Raw genomic sequence first — 18516 nt, 5'->3', positions numbered from 1 at the left:
AAAAAAAAAAAAAAATTAAAGCCACAATAATCAGGACTTGGTGATTGGTGGAAAGATAGATCAATGGAATAAAGAGAGAATCCAGATATAGATACACAAACATGCCCGACTAATTTTTGACAAAAGTCAAAAGGAATTCAGCGAAGAAAAGCTAGCTTTTTCAACAAATGTTGGAACAATTGGACATCTATAGGCAAAAATAATCAACCTCATCCCAAGTCTCATATCTTACACTAAAAGTGACTGAAAATGGGTCATGTAATCAAATGTAAAATTAAAATTATAAAACATTTAGAAAAAACATAGGAGAAAGATCTAGGGCTAGGCAGAGTTCTTAGATCAACACCAAAAGTGTAGGAGCAAAAATACATGAATTGGACTTCATCAAAATTTAACATTTTACTCTATGAATGATCCTTTTGAGAGGATAAAAAGATTAACTGTAGACCGTGAGAAAATATTTACAAGCCACATACGTAACAAAACCATGGACTATATATGATTTGCCTTTTATGCTGAGTTAAAATTGTTTTATTTTATTATTTGTGTAGTGTCTCTGTTCTAATTTACTCTCAAACTTCCCAGGAGAACTGAAAATCTCCTCTGAATACAATCCTACCCATCAAGCTTTCTGTCAGCTTCATTTTCTTAGAGACGTTTCCATTGAGCCTCTGTTTCCTGCTTCAGTCTGGACAAGTCAGCCTATAGGCGGTCTATGTATTTACCATGCGAGGACATCCTTTTCCCATTTTCTTAGAACTTCCTCTTTCTCTTTTCTGTGTTAGATCCCATCTTCTCTTTTTTCCTTGGCTTACTCCCTCATTTCAGGGAGGAAGTACCTCTTCCGGTACTTTCTTGGCTAAAATTAAAAAGACTAAAACAAGCCCAAGCCAGGATGTGGAGTCATGGGAACCCTCGAACGGTGCTGGTGAGTGCGTAAATGGAAACAGCCACTTTGGAAAGTGACTTTGTATTCTCTGCTAAAGCTGCAAATTCCCAGGGACCCAGCAGCTCTGATTAGTAGGTATTTTGTACCCAAAAGAAATATGCAGATGTATGTGCCAGCAGACCGTACAGAATATCAAAGCAGCATTAATCTTACTGCAAAAAAAATTAGCAGCAATCCAAATGTCCATTGGCAAGAGAATAGATATATAAATGGCAGCATATTCACGCAATGTAGTATATACAACAGTGAACACGATCAACTATATTTATATGCAGTAAGGTAGATGAATCTTATAATTTTGAATGAAAGAAGCCAAATACTAAAAATATTGTATGATTCTGTTTATATCAAGTTAGAAGACCAGGTGAAACTAAACTATAGTGGTAAATGTATCGAGGTGGAAGCCTAGAAGTGATTATTTAAAAAGCAAGGAATGTGGTGAGCAGCGAGGGGGAGGACTGATAGGGAATGAGGCCTGGAAGGCCTTCTAGGAACATGGCCACGGGCCCATGGGCGCTTGGTTAATGATAAGTCATTGAACTGAATCTGTTTGCTTTGTGCACTTTTTTGTATGTGTGTTAGGGTTTCGCAATGTGAATGGTTAGGAAAATGAGCAAACGTGAAAACAAACCCGCCCACCCCCAAATTCGATTAGCTACTGCATTATGTTATTAGCTATTATATCAGCTACTATTATTATTAGCTATATTATTAGCTATTATATTAGCTGCTGCATGGACAGAAATGTCTTAAGGCCAACATTAGCAAGCATTGGTGAGCACGTGGATTAGCCTGAATTCACACCCTATTGGTGGGAGTATCATTTGTTTGAGTTATTTAAGACGTGGTTTGATCTTACCTAGTAATGCTGTGTGTGCGTGTACCATAGGCAGAACAGTTCTGTGGGCTTGCTCCATGGGTCTGCTCCTGGGGCTGGAGAGCTGGCAGCTCCCTGGAACCTGTTCTTTTCCTGCTGTATATTGGAAGTTCCAGGGAGAGGGTGCAGAAACACGAAGCCTGTTGAGGTCTTAAGTTCAGAACCTGCAAGCTATCACTTCTACCCGTATTCTACTGCTGAAAGCCAGTCACAAAGCCCACCTGACATGGGGCAGGGGTGGCAGGGGTGGCAGGGGCTAAGTCTTAAGCTAACCGGAGAAAGTGAAAGCTGACCTCCTCCGGTGAATATCAGCACATTTCTTGGCTCTGAGGATGCTGCATTACCCCTCCTCCAGTATTTAGGAGAGGCAGACACATTGATACCTGGAGGTTTTATAAGTATTGCCTCAGCCTCAGTAATACTTCATGCAATGAAAAATTATTTGTTACAGTTATAAATGGCCAATATTTGTCTGAAAAGTATTTGTACTTTGAGTTGGCTGCTGTAAACATATTATCTGTTGGAAAGTAGGGCACTTCTTAGTCTAAGGAAAATAACTTGTTTCATGTTCAGTGTTATTTTGAATAAAATTGCATAGATTTTACTGATTTTTTTTTTGTTTGAGATGTAGTCTCGCTCTGTCACCCAGGCTGGAGTGCAATGGCACGATCTCAGCTTACTGCAACCTTCACCTCCTGGGTTCAAGCAATTCTCCTGCCTCAGCCTCCTGAGTAGCTGGGATTACAGGTGCCCACCACCATGCCTGACTAGTTTTTGTATTTTTAGTAGAGACGGGGTTTCACTGTGTTGATCAGACTGGTCTTGAACTCCTGACCTCGTGATCTGGCTGCCTCAGCCTCCCAAACTGCTGGGATTACAGGTGTGAGCCACCGCACCTGGCCTGATCTTCTTTTTTAGTAGTTTTACATCTAGGACTTTATTATTTTTTATCTATGTATTTTTGAGACAGGGTCTCAATATGTTGCCTAGCCAGGCTGGTCTCAAACTCCTGGGCTCAAGCGATCCTCCTGCCCTGGCCTGCTGAGTTGCTGTGAATGCAGGTGGTATACCACCACACCTGGCTAGGACTTGACTTTTTTAAGCTGCTTTTCTCCTAGGCACTGGTAACTCTGTTCCCTTCCTTCTCACTGAGACTCTCATACTCTGTTTTCATCTAACACTGCTTTGTAAAATACTTGAAATGCATTGTTTTTTCTTTCCATGGTTTTCCTTTTTCCAAGCCATTTTTATTCATTCAACATTTATTGAACGCCTACAACTTACTGCCGTTGTCAATACTATGGTGATAAGATGCACCTGTAGCTGGATAAAGTCAGTCTTCAGTAGCAGTGAGGCAGGAAAACCAGACAAGGCCTCGAGGGTGGCACTGGAGTTGGGTCTTGATGGATGAGCAGGAGTTTGATAGGCCATGAAGTGAGGCAGGAAATTTCTGACTATGGAAGGAGAATGAGCCAAGGCACAGAGCTAGGATAACACATCTCAGTGCATACATCAGCGTGAGTGATTTTCAGTTTATTGACCTTTATCTCATTTTGCAATCCACCTGCCATTTTCTCTAATGTATAGCTTAAGTTTCTTCAAATGTACTTTCGCTTTTTTATACATAGCTTTTTTTAAATAGGAATTTGAAGTCCTCCTAATGGCCTGGGTCAATAGAAATTGTTTTTGCTTTACTACTTAAACGCACCAAAACAGGCTCTTTTGAACTGAGCCATTTTCCTGTGTTCTGAATTGTGTCACTCACGCGTACCCTCGGGGGCTGAATGCCTGTTAACGGTGAGGTCTGTCTGTGTTCCTCTGTCTAGATTAAGTTTGACAGTGTGGAGGTGTGTGTCTGCTGTGAGCTGCAGCACCAGTCGTCCGGCTGCAGCAACCTCGGGGAGACGCTGAAGCTGAACCCGCTGCAGGAGAACTGCAACGCTGTGAGGCTGACCTTGAAGGTGACCCCGCTGGGCGCTGCTTGTGCATGCATTTCATCCCATGCCTTACAGACAGTTTAGGAAGCCTTGTTAACATATAGATTCCTTTCAGCTCTTAACTTCCTGGGGTAGGTTCAGTGCAAGAGGGAGTATCTTTCCAGAGAACATTTGAAAGGATTACAGATTTTGATTTTGAAGGTGTTGCTTTCTGGATCTCGCTTTGCATTTTTAACATTTCATTGTCCTACCTCTGACATGTGCAAAGTCGGATGCAAATGATTGAAAGAGGTCTTTACAAATGCTGATGGGAGGCATTCTACGGCTTTTCTGACATTTTTGTCTGTTATACCATCAGGGAACAAATAGGGATTTATTTTGCTTTTTAAAAGATTTTTGGAGGAAAAAAAAATCAGACAATCTCCCGTACAGTCTGTTCTCTTGTGTAGCATCTGATCTTTTAAAAAAAGTGATTTGGAAAAATTGTTTATATTATTTTATTTTTTCTTCCAAGTGTTTTATTTTGAAAAGCAAAATTGGCTACTTAAAAATATATAAGAAGAGTGAACCCAATTCTTCTGTTTCCCCTGAATAAAACTGTGCCAAAACTTTTTAAAAAGATGTGGCACAGGCTGGGTGCAGTGGCTCACGCCTGTAATCCCAGCACTTTGGGAGGCTGAGGCGGGCGGATCACTTGAGGTCAGGAGTTCGAGACCAGTCTGGCCAACATGGTGAAGCGCCCCCCCTCTACTAAAAATACAAAAATTAGCCAGGTGTGGTGGCGGGCGCCTGTAGCCCCAGCTACTTGGGAGGCTGAGGCAGGAGAATCATTTGAACTTGGGAGGCAGAGGTTGCAGTGAGCCGAGATTGAGCCACTGCACTCCAGCCTGGTGACAGAACAAGACTTTGTCTCAAAAAAAAAAAAAGGATAAATAAGTATAAAAATATGTGGCACAGTCCAAGGAACTCTCAGTTGGTGGTAAAATTGTGTTTGCAGTATGGAGGGGGTTCTAGCATGTGTGTAGGGAACGCAGTATGCAAGGGATGGGAAACTGCAGAGAGCCACCTTGGATGTGGGGAGACGAGGAAAGCGTTGACCTTGAGTGCCTGTGATTAGTCTTCCATGGGTGGTCACCAGCTGGTAGACAAACAAAGATGTACGGAGAGAGAGGATGCAGCTCCTCTCTGTGGTAGGACTGCACCTGGCTCACAGCACCTGCCATGTTTGCATGGAGGAATGGTCCAAGGTGAGTGGTCCCAGCAGCTCACCAGAGTGACAGATGCAGCAGGGTTGGAGGAAACCAGAACTGCAGCACTCCAGAGCCCATCCCATCACGGGACCAGGTATTTCATGATGCCCACATTACCTGCGCCCACATTTCTACCTCACTGCATCCTGGGGCCTGCCTGGGTCAGTGCCTGAGGTCTGCTGTGGCCTTTCACAGCCCTCCTGGAAGGGGACACGGGCAGCCATTGCTCACTCTGCGATCTCATTCTGACAACTGCTAAGTCTCTTCTTCAACCTGGAGATATCTTCTTGAGTATGAAGATGCATTTGGGCCTCATGTTACCTCCCGGTCCTCAGCTGGCTGGTCGGGGTGTTCAGTCTGCTCCTCTAAGGTCCTGGCATTCCCCTTGAAGGCCTTCACTCATGGGACGTAGGACCCAGTTTTCATGACTCTCCAGCCCCTGTAGTGGTGACTGCGACTTGAAAGGTAATGCTGGTAAAAAAGCAACACTGTCTCTAAGAATGCAGTCTCAGGTCTAGTGGGAGCTGGTGACATTGCAGTCTCACTCTTATTCACTGTTCTGGTACATTGGTGAGAAAAGCCCTTGGTATGAGGTGGCAAAAACGGCGTGGAGTAAAGGCCACTGAAGTCAAGAAGTTCCAGGGAAGGCTGGGAGCCTAGCTGAATGCATGGCACATCCCCATGGGTATTCAAATTGCCCGGGACACTGGTAAGAGTTGATAGCAAAAGAAAAACCACACCATTTTAAACTCCTTAATGAATTTATGTACAAAGCCTACCTAGAGGTAGGAACTATCAAAACTGGTGGCAGGAGGCTCAAAGGAGGCAGGAGTTGTGATCAAGGTGCGAGGCCAACGGTCTGGAAGTGGCAGCAGTGGCTTAGGTGGTAAGTGAAGAGACAGCCTGCCCCTGTCCCCTACCTGAGGACCTGTGCAAGGAGCAATGGCCTTGGCAGGGAATGACTTTCATCTGAGATCAAGAGGACCAGGGACTATTGGAAGTGAGTATCTGTTTATTGCTGTCGTCCAACTTTGTTGCTTTTCAAAATTGTCTTGGCTATCATTTCCTTTGTAATTCCATATAAATTTTAGAATCCGCTTATTCATTTTCTACTGGAATCCTGCTGGGATTTTAATTGAGATTGCATGGAATCCACACATCACTTTGAAGAGACTGGACGTATTCATGATATAGTTCTTCATTTATTTAAGTCATACTTCATTTCTCCAGTGTATCTTTTCTTCATCAGCCTTGTGTAAATTTCAGTATATAGATCTTAACATATTTTGTAATACTTATGCTTAAAGTACTCCACATTTATGGGTGCTATCCTAATGGTATTTTTTAATGGTCTCTTATTCACTGCTAGCGTATAGAAATTTGATTTTTGTTACCAATCTTGTATCCTGTGGTCTTGCTAAACTCACTTAGTTCTGGTAGCTGTTTTGCAGATTCTTTGGATTTTCTTATGTAGACAGTCATGTGCTATGCAAAGAGAGGCAGTTTTACATCTTCCATTCTCCAGACAAACAGAGCCAATAGGACAGATGTGGATAGGTGAGAGGGAATTTATTGAAAGAATTGCTCACATAACCATGGAGACTAAGAAGTCCTGTGACAGTCCATCTGCAAGCTGGAGACCCTGGAAAGCTGGGGGTTTGGCTCAGTCTAAGTCCAAAGGCCTCAGAACCAGGGAAACCAATGGTGGAACTCTCAGTCCAAGGCCAAGAACCCGGGGGGAGGGGTCGCGCCAGTGTGAGTCCCAGGGTCCAAAGGCCAGAGAGCCTGGAGTTCTGATATCCAAGGGCAGGACAGGGTGGCTCAGCTCCAGAAGAGAAAAAGAAAATAATTCACTTTTCCTCTGCCTTTTTGTTCTCTCCAGGCCCCCCGCCGATCAGATGGTGCCCCCCAGCATTGAGGGTGGGTCTTCCCCACTCAGTCCACAGACTCACACACCAATCTCCTCTGGAAACACCCTCACAGACACACCCAGAAATAATGCTTTGCTAGTTCTCGAGTATCCTTCATCCAGTCAAGTTGACACCTAAAACAAACCAGCACACATTGCAATCCGGATGCCTCTTACTTCTTTTCCCTGTTTTATTGCACTGACTAGACTGCCCTGTACAGTGTTAAATAGATGTGGTGAGAACAGATGTCCTTGTCTTGTTCCTGCTTTTAGGGATTAAGTATAATGTTAGCTCTAAGTTTTTCGTACATGTTTATTATCAGGTTGTAGAAGTGCCCTCCTAATCTTAGTTTGCTGTGAGTGGTTTTTTGTTTTTTGTTTTTACCACTAATGGCCATTGAATTTTATCAGTCTTTTACTGCATCTGCTTCGATGTTCCTGTACATTATCTTCTTGAGTCCACTCAAATGGTGAATAACATTGACTTTTGAGTGGTAAGTCAGCCTTGCATTCCCAAGATAAATCCCACTTGGTCATTTTTTCCTCTACTGTTTCCAGTCCACTGCTGACCCGGTCTATCAAAGGCGTTCTTCATCTCTGTGCCTGTTTTTCATTCCTAGTATTTGCATTTGACCCCTCCTCATTGCTACCATCTCTCTGCTACCTTAGCTCGGTGATCTTGCATCTTGCCTACCTTTTCCACTGGAGCTGGTGGTGGCTGACTGCATCCACCCTAGGTGAGGGCTCATGTCTCTCCTTGGAGACTCTGTCTTTTCCTTAGAATTTGCTGCCCTGTGACCTCAGCTGTCTGATGGGTTCAACTTAAGCTGGAAATGTGCAGAACCCAATGTCTTCTTGTTGTTGTAACAGTGGGGCAATGTTCTTTCCAGCTTTCTCTATCCTCAGCAGAATCTGGAATCATGTTCTACATCATTGTTCCCCCTGGGTGCAGAATTCTTCAGGAAACTTTTTCCCGCTTAGGGGTTTTAGATACGTTATTCTCTTTTGCATTGAATATCTATACAGGGAAAAATCTTAAAGTCAGCCAAATGCTTTCTCTCCTTTAGGTATGTGATGGTCATTAATGCTGTTTTAAAATATGTCTAGCTCTCCAATTTCCTTTTACATGGTAAGATTGTACTTCCCTGTCCCCTCGTGGTTGCTGGGGGCCATGTAAGCAAAACTTATATGTACCATTTTCAAGTCAGAGTGTTTAAATGTGGTGTGAGGTCTTCCAGAGCTCTCTTTCCCAGTGGCACAGTAATTGGCAGAGAAAAGGTGGTGGCAGCGCCATTAGCCTGGATCACTACAGTGAGCAGAGCCCCCTGCACCTTACCCACACTGGAAATGTAGCATGAATGACTAACAAACTCTTTTGAGACAGGGTCTCAGTCTTTTGCCCAGGTTAAGTGCAGTGGCATAATCATGGCTCACTGCAGCCTCAGCCTCCCAGACTTAAGAGATCTTCTCACCTTAGCCTCCCAAGTAGCTGGGACTGTAGGCATATGCCACCATGCCCAGCTAATTTTTTTATTGTTTGTAGAGACAGGGTCTCACTGGCCCAGGCTGGTGTTGAACTCCTGGGCTCATGTGATCCTCCTGCCTTGAACTCCCAAAGTGCTGGGATTATGGGCATGAGCCACTGCCCCTATCCCTGTTGGGTTTTTGTAAAGCTTCTCTTCCTAGCTGTTTTCTGCAGCAGGCATTACCTTTTTCCTCTGCTTGCACTGTGATCTTGAGTCTTGGCAACTCCCTCCTCAGCTCCTTCTGTCTTTATCTTTTTTTCCCATGAGCCTTGTGTCTTTGCTTTTATCTCTGAGATTGCAGCAGCCTTCTTCTCTCCTTGGTTACGGGTTGCACCCATGGATGTCTCTCGCTAGTTAATTACAGTGAATTTTTCAGTGTATTTTAGATCTTTTTCAGATCCCTTTTCTGAAGTTTATGGATACTTCAAAGCACTCAGGCAGATTCCTAACCCTTAAATTCTATCTCAAGCATTATGCTCTATTTAAATAGTCAGCATAATTAAGATTTTGTACTTCCTTCCCATAATTATAGATACTTCTTCCTTTGAGAGTCATGTGCCACATTATCTAGTTTTCTCATAATTAGTGGTGCATTTTTAATATAATCCTTACTCTTGAAAAGTCATCCAAGCCAAGCTGTGCCTGATGACTTTCACTGCAGTGAAAGGATCTTCTGCAGGGACCCGGTGTTGCTTTATTAAAACTCTTGGGCAGCCAAACAAATCAGGGCCACTGGAAATGGAGCCACTCTGGGAAGAGGCTGCTCTACTCTTTTGCACAGATGTCCGTGAGAGCCCCTTCCTATCACCTGCAAAATGTTCTCGACGCTTAGCTAAAGAAGGAGCAAAGGAGAATGTTCCTTTGATTAGTTGCCCTTTTGCTTGCTCCTTTTTGGTTGGCAATTAAAGCAGGTCCATTGATCTTTTCCATAGTCTAATTTGAGGCTCTGTGTATCTGATTAGTAACACTCTGTGTCTGAATTTTCCATATTAAATTATGGATTATCTATACTTAGTATGTAATGAACTCAATTTATGTGGGGGAAATCCTGTATAATTGGCTTGGGAATCAAAGCACTTTGATTTTAGTTGTGTTTGAATTAACTGATACTGACTTAATGAGATTTATCCAACTGCTTGCTCCCTGTCAGGCCACCCTCCCTCCTTCCTCCCCTCCCATACCTGGAAGGCTATACAGGCACAACCCATCCTCAGGGAAAAAAGCAGAAACCAGCTTTCTTCATGGCCAGGGAGGAGTAAATTTGGCATCCAGAAGCGCATGCCGATATTGCTCATCCCTTGGATTGTCTTTTGTTGGTTTTGTTGGTTTGGAGGCACCGAAACTCCTTGATCTCTGTTCTGCCCTTCCTGACTGGCCCTGCTCCTGGATTCTCTGTTTTTTTTGTTTGTTTGTTTGTTTTTGTTTTTTTAGCAGAGCACCCCTGGGGGCCAACAAGCCTCTCTCTTGAGGATATTGATGGTTTCTTACCTCCTTCCGGGGGTGAGCGAAGAGCAGGGCAGAGGGCACACAGGGAACCTGGAACCCCACCACAGCGCACAGGAATTCACAGAACTGTAGAGCCAGAGGGAGGGTGCATCGTGGTATCCACTCACCAATGGTGCGGTGTGAAGGCTGCAGCCCCGAGGGAGGCAGGTGGCTCCTCATGGGTCCCTGAGCAGGTCCTGGTGGAGGGCAGGGCGCCTCCGAGGGTCTCAGCGCTCCTGGACCCATGTCCCTCCTCCCTGATGACAGGGCCTGCCTCTGGGCATCTCATTATGAATAGTCAGGAAATAGGGTCTAAAGATTAGGATTTCAGTATCTGCTTTTTGAAAGCCTTTGACAGTGGTGGACAAGTGCTACTGAAAAAGCGAGGCTACAGACCCCCGTTCCTGCTCAAACAGTGTCTCGGCTTCTACAGACCCCGTTCCCGCTCAAACAGTGTCTCGGCTTCTACAGACCCCGTTCCCGCTCAAACAGTGTCTCGGCTTCTACAGACCCCGTTCCCGCTCAAACAGTGTCTCGGCTTCTGTAACAAACGGTGACAGAATAAATATGCTTAAACAATGAAAAGATGCTTAGGTAGATTGATGGCCATTTTTGCCAAGTCAAACCCAGCACAAGACGGTGACATATTTTTGGAACGGTATTCACAGAATTTTTTTAAGTCACAAAAATCAGAACTGTTAACTGGTGAAATGTGCTTCATAACATGCTGACACTGCATCTAGCCACCTTGAATGCGTTGCTATATTCAACAATGTCCTTATGGTTTTATCATAGCGACCTAATTCAAATCGGAGTTAAAGATCTTATTCTTGGCCAGGCGCGGTGACTCAAGCCTGTAATCCCAGCACTTTGGGAGGCCGAGACGGGCGGATCACGAGGTCAGGAGATCGAGACCATCCTGGCTAACATGGTGAAACCCTGTCTCTACTAAAAAAATACAAAAAACTAGCCAGGCGAGGTGGTGGGCGCCTGTAGTCCCAGCTACTCGGGAGGCTGAGGCAGGAGAATGGCGTAAACCCGGGAGGCGGAGCTTGCAGTGAGCTGAGATCCAGCCACTGCACTCCAGCCTGGACCACAGAGACGAGACTCCATCTCAAAAAAAAAAAAAAAAAAAAAAAAAAAAGTATCTTATTCTTCCTCTTTCATGCTACACTGGTTTCATTTACTGAGCCAACAATACAACCAGATTTACCCAGAGAAACCTTATCAATGGACAAGGAGATAAAAGCGTCCCAAGAAAATTCAATCAGTTATTGAGTTTATGCTGACCGTTCGTATCTTGTGTCTCTATAGAAAGCTTAAAAAAAAAAAAAAAAAAAAAAAAGGCCAGAAATTTCCTAAAATAAACCTTAGAAGGACCTGCAAAACATAATTCCATCTTTTAAATCTTGAGTAAGTCTACCGATGTAAAAGAAATAAAAATGATTTTGAGAATAAATGAATATTGCGATCAATTTATGCCACACATCACACAATGCAACACTATACCCCACACACACTACTCATAATCCCCCCCCCAACACCACACATATGCACACACATACCCCACACACATACCCCCCCACATATACACCACACCACACCAACACACTATAACACACATTACATACCCACCACCACACGCTACCCCCACACATCACCCACAACATATGCACACATATGCCACACACCACGATACACCACACACACCAACACACATGCTCACACATACCCACAGCACACCAACAATGCACATCAACCATGCCCCACACACATACCCCCACCATACACTACACACAATTACCCCACACACTACATTACCCACACACACCACACATGCTACCCCCCACACACCACACACATGCAGCACATATGCCACACACACACACATCACATACCCCACCACACACCACACACATGCACACATACCCCACCACACCACACACATGCAACATACCCCACACACACCACACACATGCACACATACCCCACAACCACACCACACACATGCACACATACTCCACACACACCACACACAATGCACACATACCCCACACACCAGCACACAGTGCACACGAGTAACTAACCACACAACACCACACACATGCACACATGTCCCCACACACATACCACACACATGCACAACACAAATACCCAACACACACACCACACATGCACACCATACCCTACACACACTACATACCCCCATACACCTTACATACACCCGACCACAACGACACACAATACACACGCACACACATACCCCACACACATACCCCCCCACATACACCACACACACCACATACATATCCCGCACACTACATACCCCACACACACCACATACCCCCCCACACACACACCACACACATGCACACATACCCCACACCCCCCGCATACACTCACATGCATACCACTGCTAGAAGCAACCTTTCCACTCTCAGAAATGGACACTACAGGGCATGACAAGTGCACCACATCTTAATGCAGCTTTCCCCTCTCCTAGGTTTCTAAGGGGGCAGTGGTAGGTTCCTGGGGTCGAGGGTGATGTGGTCAGAGATGAGAAGGGTGTCAAATATCTGCTCTCCCAGTTACGCTGGCAACCATGGGCCCATTTAAGGGAGCACCTAGAAGTACCAGGCTCGGCTGACCTTTGAACCCAACTCAGCCGAGGCAAAGCTGCTCCCTCCTGATGTGGGACATGTTTCCACCGTGTCCCTGGTGTCCGGCGTCACTGAAAGCCTGCCTCCAGCCTGCGTATCCGAATGGTATCTGCGTTCCCCCGTGTGGTTGAGATGCGGAGTCTGGCTGGATGTCCACGCTCACAAGGCCATGCAGCGTCAGTGTGGCAGCACTCTCTGAAAGAGTCGTGGGGAGCAGTGATCCCACCAAAGGGGGCTGGGACTTGCCTGTACCTGCTAAGTTAAAGCCAGGTCCCAGGTTTTCAGATGTTGAGCTAAGAGTGATATATCGATAGCAGTCTCATTCTCTCCCAGTCTTAGAGAGGCTGGTGGGCAGAGCCGCAGGGACAGCCTGTGTGGTCCGCCTCTTAGGACTGTCTGTCAGCGTTCCCAGCTCCGCCAGGCCCGGCTCACAGGCTGCAGGTGCACCATGCCTCCCCTCCCCTTGCAGTCGGCAAAGTGAAAGCCCACGTGTGGAGAGGGCAGGCCTAGGAGGGGCTGTTCACTGCTCGGGGAAGGGTGCTTTCTGTGGAGCCAGGCCCTTGCCTTCGTCCACCCCAGATGGTTTCTCCTCCAAGTCCCCCTCTCTTTCCAGGGAAGATACGTGGCTTTCTAGGGAGGTGGTCCATGCAGAGCCCTAGCATCTCACGCTCTTACCCCCAACCACCTGACCTGGTGGTTTCCTTGAACTGTGTGCCACCTCCAGGATCGCAGCCCTCAGGCCATGGCCTCCCTTCCTTCAGCTTGCTTTTCCAACTTCCAGTGCTCTACTCTCACACACCACTCAGCACGAGACTTCTGACACCAGCTGTATTCATTTCCCCCACACACCAAACCATTCTCCAGCAGACACCCACTGGGTATGCTCAGTTCAACTCAATTTTGACGCTCTTTACCTGGAGACAGCGTCGGATCCCACAGGTTAAGGGCTCGGCCCCACAAGACCACACTCACTTCTCATGCCAATCACAAGCCCCAGGTTGTGACCTGTACTTCTGGCCTGTACTTCTGGTATAAACTGGGGCTTCCACAACCTCCTACTTGGATTTGATTGAATTGCTACAGTGACTCACAGAACCCAGGGAAAGGCTTTACTTCCATGCCCTTGTTGATGATAAAGGATAGGAGGCAGGATGCAGGTGCACAGCCAGGTGGAGATATGCAAGTTGGGACGTCAGGGGGGTCCCGAGCACAAGAGCCCCTGTCCCCGAGGAGCTAGTGTGCGCCTCCTTCCTGGCACGGGGATGTGTTTGCTGACCCAGAAGCTCTCTGAACCCCTCCGTTCAGTCCTTCCAGACTGCAGTCCCATAGCCTCTGCTGATTTGAAATTCTGGAGCCACCGCTAAGGGAGGCACTGCCTTCGGAGTTTTTAAGGGAGGCACAGCTGTGATGTGGCAGGATTTAGGGCAGCTTCTTGGGAGACTCTGGGACTCAGATGGCTGTGCCACACAGGTGGTCTCCCTCCTCCCCCCAATGCAGGGACCCACAGTTTGGGGCACGTTCAGATAAAGGAACTACAGAGAGATAGTCCCTCTTTCCTTCCAGCTGTGGGGTCTCTGCCATGCCAGCGCAGGCTGGGTTTCAGGATCTCAGGAGAGGGTTCTGTTTAGGGTTAGCACAAACCAGATGGTCCGGGATGGTCCAGCATAGATATTAGTAGACCCATTTTCATACTCTAAAGTACCCTAGTCACTCTAGTGTCCAAACAGAAAACACAGGAGGAGCTCCACTGCCCCATTCCGGCGCCAAACACCAGACTGGAGAAAGTGCTGCCGATGGATGAGTAAACAAACAGGAGAGGACAGCACGGAGCCTACCTGGAGATCAGAGGTTATTTTTAAAAAGTCTGGTAATTTCAGGGCTCTAAATGAGTATCAGAATGAGAGAGAGGAGAAGGCAATATTGAACCATATGAGATGCTCAAGAATAAAGCGACCATGGGACCAGGCATGATGGCTCACACCTGTAATCCCAGCATTTTGGGAGGCCAAGGTGGACAGATCACCTGAGGTGAGGAGTTTGAGACCAACCTGGCCAACACGGCGAAACCCTGTCTCTACTAAAAATACAAAAATTAGCCAGGCGTGGTGGCATGGGCCTGTAATCCCAGCTACTCGGGAGGCTGAGGCAAGAGGATCGCTTGAACCCGGGAGGCAGAGGTTGCAATGAGCTGAGATCATACCACTGCACTCCAGCCTGGGGGACAGAGCGAGACTCTGTCTCTAAATAAATAAAAATAAAGGGGCCATGGGACAAAGGGGCTACAGAAAAGAATACCTAAAAATGGCGGCAGGGCAAATGAAAGCACCGAATGTGTACTGTGTGAAAACTCATCAGACTCCTGCTTCAAATAGGTGCCCTTCATTGTGTGCCAGTTTTACCTCAGTGAGGCTGTTGGAAGTTCTCGTGACAGGTAAGTGAGTAGGGGAAGACGAAAGGTCAAAAGCAGAGACAGGAAAGATGGAACTGGAGTAATGCATGAATTCAGAGATGTGTGGAGGGCATTGGGTGTGGTTCTGACACTGATAGGCACTGGTTCCAGGAACCTGAGGAGGGAATCCTGTAATCACAGGGGAGCGGGGCAAAATTGTTCTGAGCGATTTGATATTCTGAGGTCGGGAGTTCAAGACCAGCCTGCTCAACATGCTGGGACAATATCTGAAAGGTATTATATTATTCTCATACTTTTCTGTATGTCAAACTAGCTAATAGCTTTCTTTCTTTCTTTTTTTTTTTTTTTGAGACAGAGTCTTGTTCTGTTGCCCAGGCTGGAGTGCAGTGGCATCATCTTGGCTTACCGCATGCAGTCTCGACCTCTCAGGCTCAAGTGATCCTCCTGCCTCAGCCTCCTAAGTAGCTGGAACTACGGCCACGCACCACCACACCCATGGTCTCATACCGTTCGATACTGCCTTCTCGTCTCTCTCATTCTGATATTCATTTACGGTCCTGAAATAACTAAATGCTTTAAAAATAATCTCTGATCTCCAGGTAGGCTCCATGTCCCATGGCCCCCAAAGTGAGAGGGGCCACAGGACAGCGCACTGGACAAAGGAGCAGAGCGTCCATGGGAGAAATAAAACCTACTAGTATTATTTTGTGCTGGTCCCAGGCTGGTTTCTCTGCAGAGGCAACCTTTGGGAACTGGTTTATGCAACCCTTTTAAGTCCATTGAACTGTTTTCTCCACCACCATTCCGGCCGCAGTGAAGTCCATGAGGTGGACTTCATGATTTCCATGAGGAGATGGGAAAACAGAGGCCCCAGGACGTGCAGGACTGAGCTGCAGACTCATAACTTGTGGTAGATCCAGATTTCCTTCTTTAATGCCAGATCCGTTGCTTCCTCCACTTCCTACTTGATCCGCTTTGTAGGAGACAGAGACTAGGTGGTGTCTGAAGAATTGCAGCAGAGCAGGGGACAGCCAATGGGTCATTTCCCTGCAAATGACCATCAGTGCCCTCAGCAGGTCCTTGTTCTGTGCATCTCCTGGCACATCTGAAAGCTGAGCACTGCACCCTTAAAGTTGTCAGTGGCTGGGTGCGGTGGTCCACACCTGTAATCTGAGCACTTTGGTGGATCGCTTGAGCTCAGGAGTTTCAGACCAGCCTGGTCAGCATGGCAAAACCCCGTGTCTACTGAAAATACAAAAATTAGCTGGATGTGGTGGTGCGTGGCTGTAGTTCCAGCTACTTGGGAGGCTGAGGCAGGCGGATCACTTGAGCCTGAGAGGTCGAGGCTGCAGTAAGCCAAGATGATGCCACTGCGCTCCAGCCTGGGCAACAGAACAAGACTCTGTCTCAAAAAAAAAAAAAAAAAAAAGTTATTAGCTAGTTCAACATGCAGAAAAGTATGAGAATACTATAATACCTTCCAGATTTATTCAGTCTCACTATGTTTACAATATTTACTTCTACTCTTTTTCTTTAAATAAGAAATATATTATCATACATTGTTCCAGACCCAACTGAGTCCCCTCCACTGCCACGGCTTTCCCTCCCTGTGTCTGAAATTAGAGATTGTCCAGAAGCAGCCACTACCCTGAGGCCTCAGGGAGTTTTGCATTCCTCTGCAGAGTTGTCTGCTTCACTGAAACTTTATATCAAACTTGACGCATTTGGTACCATAAGCCAGTTTCTATTCTCACCCCCATCAGGTTTGTGATATTGATCCATATAGATAAGGGTTGCCTTAGTCATCTTCATTTCTTCTGCGTGATCTTGCCTTGAGTGAGTATTCCACAGGTGGCTTCTCCATCTCCTGTTCGTGGACACTGAGTTGTTCCCAGTTTCTCATTATTCTAACAGAGCCAGAACGCGGAGTGACGTGCACTCTGCAGCGTGTGTGCACCTGCTGCATTTTCTCCAGCCTGCAGACGTGCCGGCCTCCAGGGGAAGTGGATCTGCAGGACTTTAGTCACCACACTCCACAGCGGTGGCAGGGACCGCCACTCTCCTGGCCGGTGGAAGAGGCAGCTTTGCTTCTCAATATCCTCAGGCTTTCTGTGTGACTGATGGCTGTTGGTTTGGATCTGTTAACTGCCTGCTGTTTTCTTTTCCTGCTGAGTTATTTGCTCTTCAGACATTTCCCTTTGTCATAAAAATCTTCTCAGGATCAGTGACCCGTCACTTGAAGTTGTTTTGGTCATCGTTTGTCATAGAGAACTTTTCAGTTTTAATGCAGGCAAATTCATTTCCGGGATGTGTCCTTTTAGTGTTGCATTTTAAGAACTGTTTTTCCATCCCCAGGTGATAAACATGTTCTGTATTTTTAAGGAAGTTTTAAAACCTTGCCTCTCACACTGAGCTCAGTAACCCCTCTGGGGTTTAATTTTGTGTGTGTTGTGAGATATGGATCTAGTTGTATTTTTTGTGTGTATGGATAGTCATCAATTATTACAGCACCAATCTGTGTTTCTGTATTTGAAGATGTCTATTTCTGAGGGCTCTTTTTTTTAAATTAGTCTATGGCTTATGTCTCTTATTACCACATTATGGGAAATACTGGTTCTGTATTTGTCTTGTAGTTAATAGGTAAATCCCCACTCTTCCCCTTTTTAGAACTGTCTTGGCCATTCTGAGTCCTCCAAGAGAGATGGGAGAGACCTGTCTTCTCTCTTCCTTCTGTCTCTCTCTCTCTCTCTCTTTTTTCTCATGTATACACACACACCATCATTGTAACCGTATTGTATTTTTAGGTTAATTTGGGGAGAGTTATCATTTTTGGTACATCTTTTCATTTATTTAGCCTTCTGTTTTCAATAAAATGTTACCATTTTAATATACGGTCTTGATCATCTTATGTTAAATATATTCCTAGGTGTCATATCATTTTGTTGTTATTGGAAAAGTAGGGAGTTTAAACTTTTTTTACTTTAAAACTTTTGTGCTCTAACAGTTTGCCTGTAGATTGTTCAGGATTTTTTATTTAGTGAGTTCCGTCGTCTGGAAATAATGACAGTTTCGTTTCTTCTTTTCCGGTCTTTACGTTGATTCATAATTTTTCCCGTCTTCCTGCACTAGTTAGGACTTTCAACACAGTGGGATGGAAGTGGAGCCAGTAGCCATCCTTGTCCTGTTCCCGATTTTAAAGGAAAGAGTTTAATAATTAAAAATAATGTTTGGGCCAGGCATGGTGGCTCACACCTGTAATCCCAGCACTTTGGAAGGCTGAGGCGGGTGGATCACGAGGTCAGGAGATCAAGGCCATCCTGGCTAACACGGTGAAACTCCGTCTCTACTAAAATACAAAAAATTAGCCGGACGTGGGGCGGGCGCCTGTAGTCCCAGCTACTCGGGAGGCTGAGACAGGAGAATGGCGTGAACCTCGGAGGTGGAGTTTGCAGTGAGCCAAGATCGCGCCACTGCACTCCAGCCTGGGCGACAGCGAGACTCCATCTCAAAAAA

The 18516-nt window shown here is 45.9% G+C and overlaps 1 protein-coding gene across 1 annotated transcript in view; it reads left to right on the top strand.

Moving 5' to 3' along the window:
• The window catches only part of ENTREP2 (endosomal transmembrane epsin interactor 2), a 317089-nt gene that overhangs the window by 237018 nt on the left and 61555 nt on the right, over positions 1 to 18516 (top strand). Inside the window, exon 4 of the mRNA XM_017867687.1 lies at positions 3653 to 3787. Within this exon, the coding sequence (XP_017723176.1) occupies positions 3653 to 3787 (135 nt within the window). The remainder of the gene's footprint in view (positions 1 to 3652; positions 3788 to 18516) is intronic.

This window comes from Rhinopithecus bieti, unplaced genomic scaffold (assembly GCF_001698545.2).
Source record: "Rhinopithecus bieti isolate Rb0 unplaced genomic scaffold, ASM169854v2 scaffold_4180, whole genome shotgun sequence".
Classification (NCBI taxonomy): Eukaryota; Metazoa; Chordata; class Mammalia; order Primates; family Cercopithecidae; genus Rhinopithecus; species Rhinopithecus bieti.
Note: the sequence above shows the minus strand (reverse complement) of the source record. Positions and strands in the feature narration are given on the sequence as shown.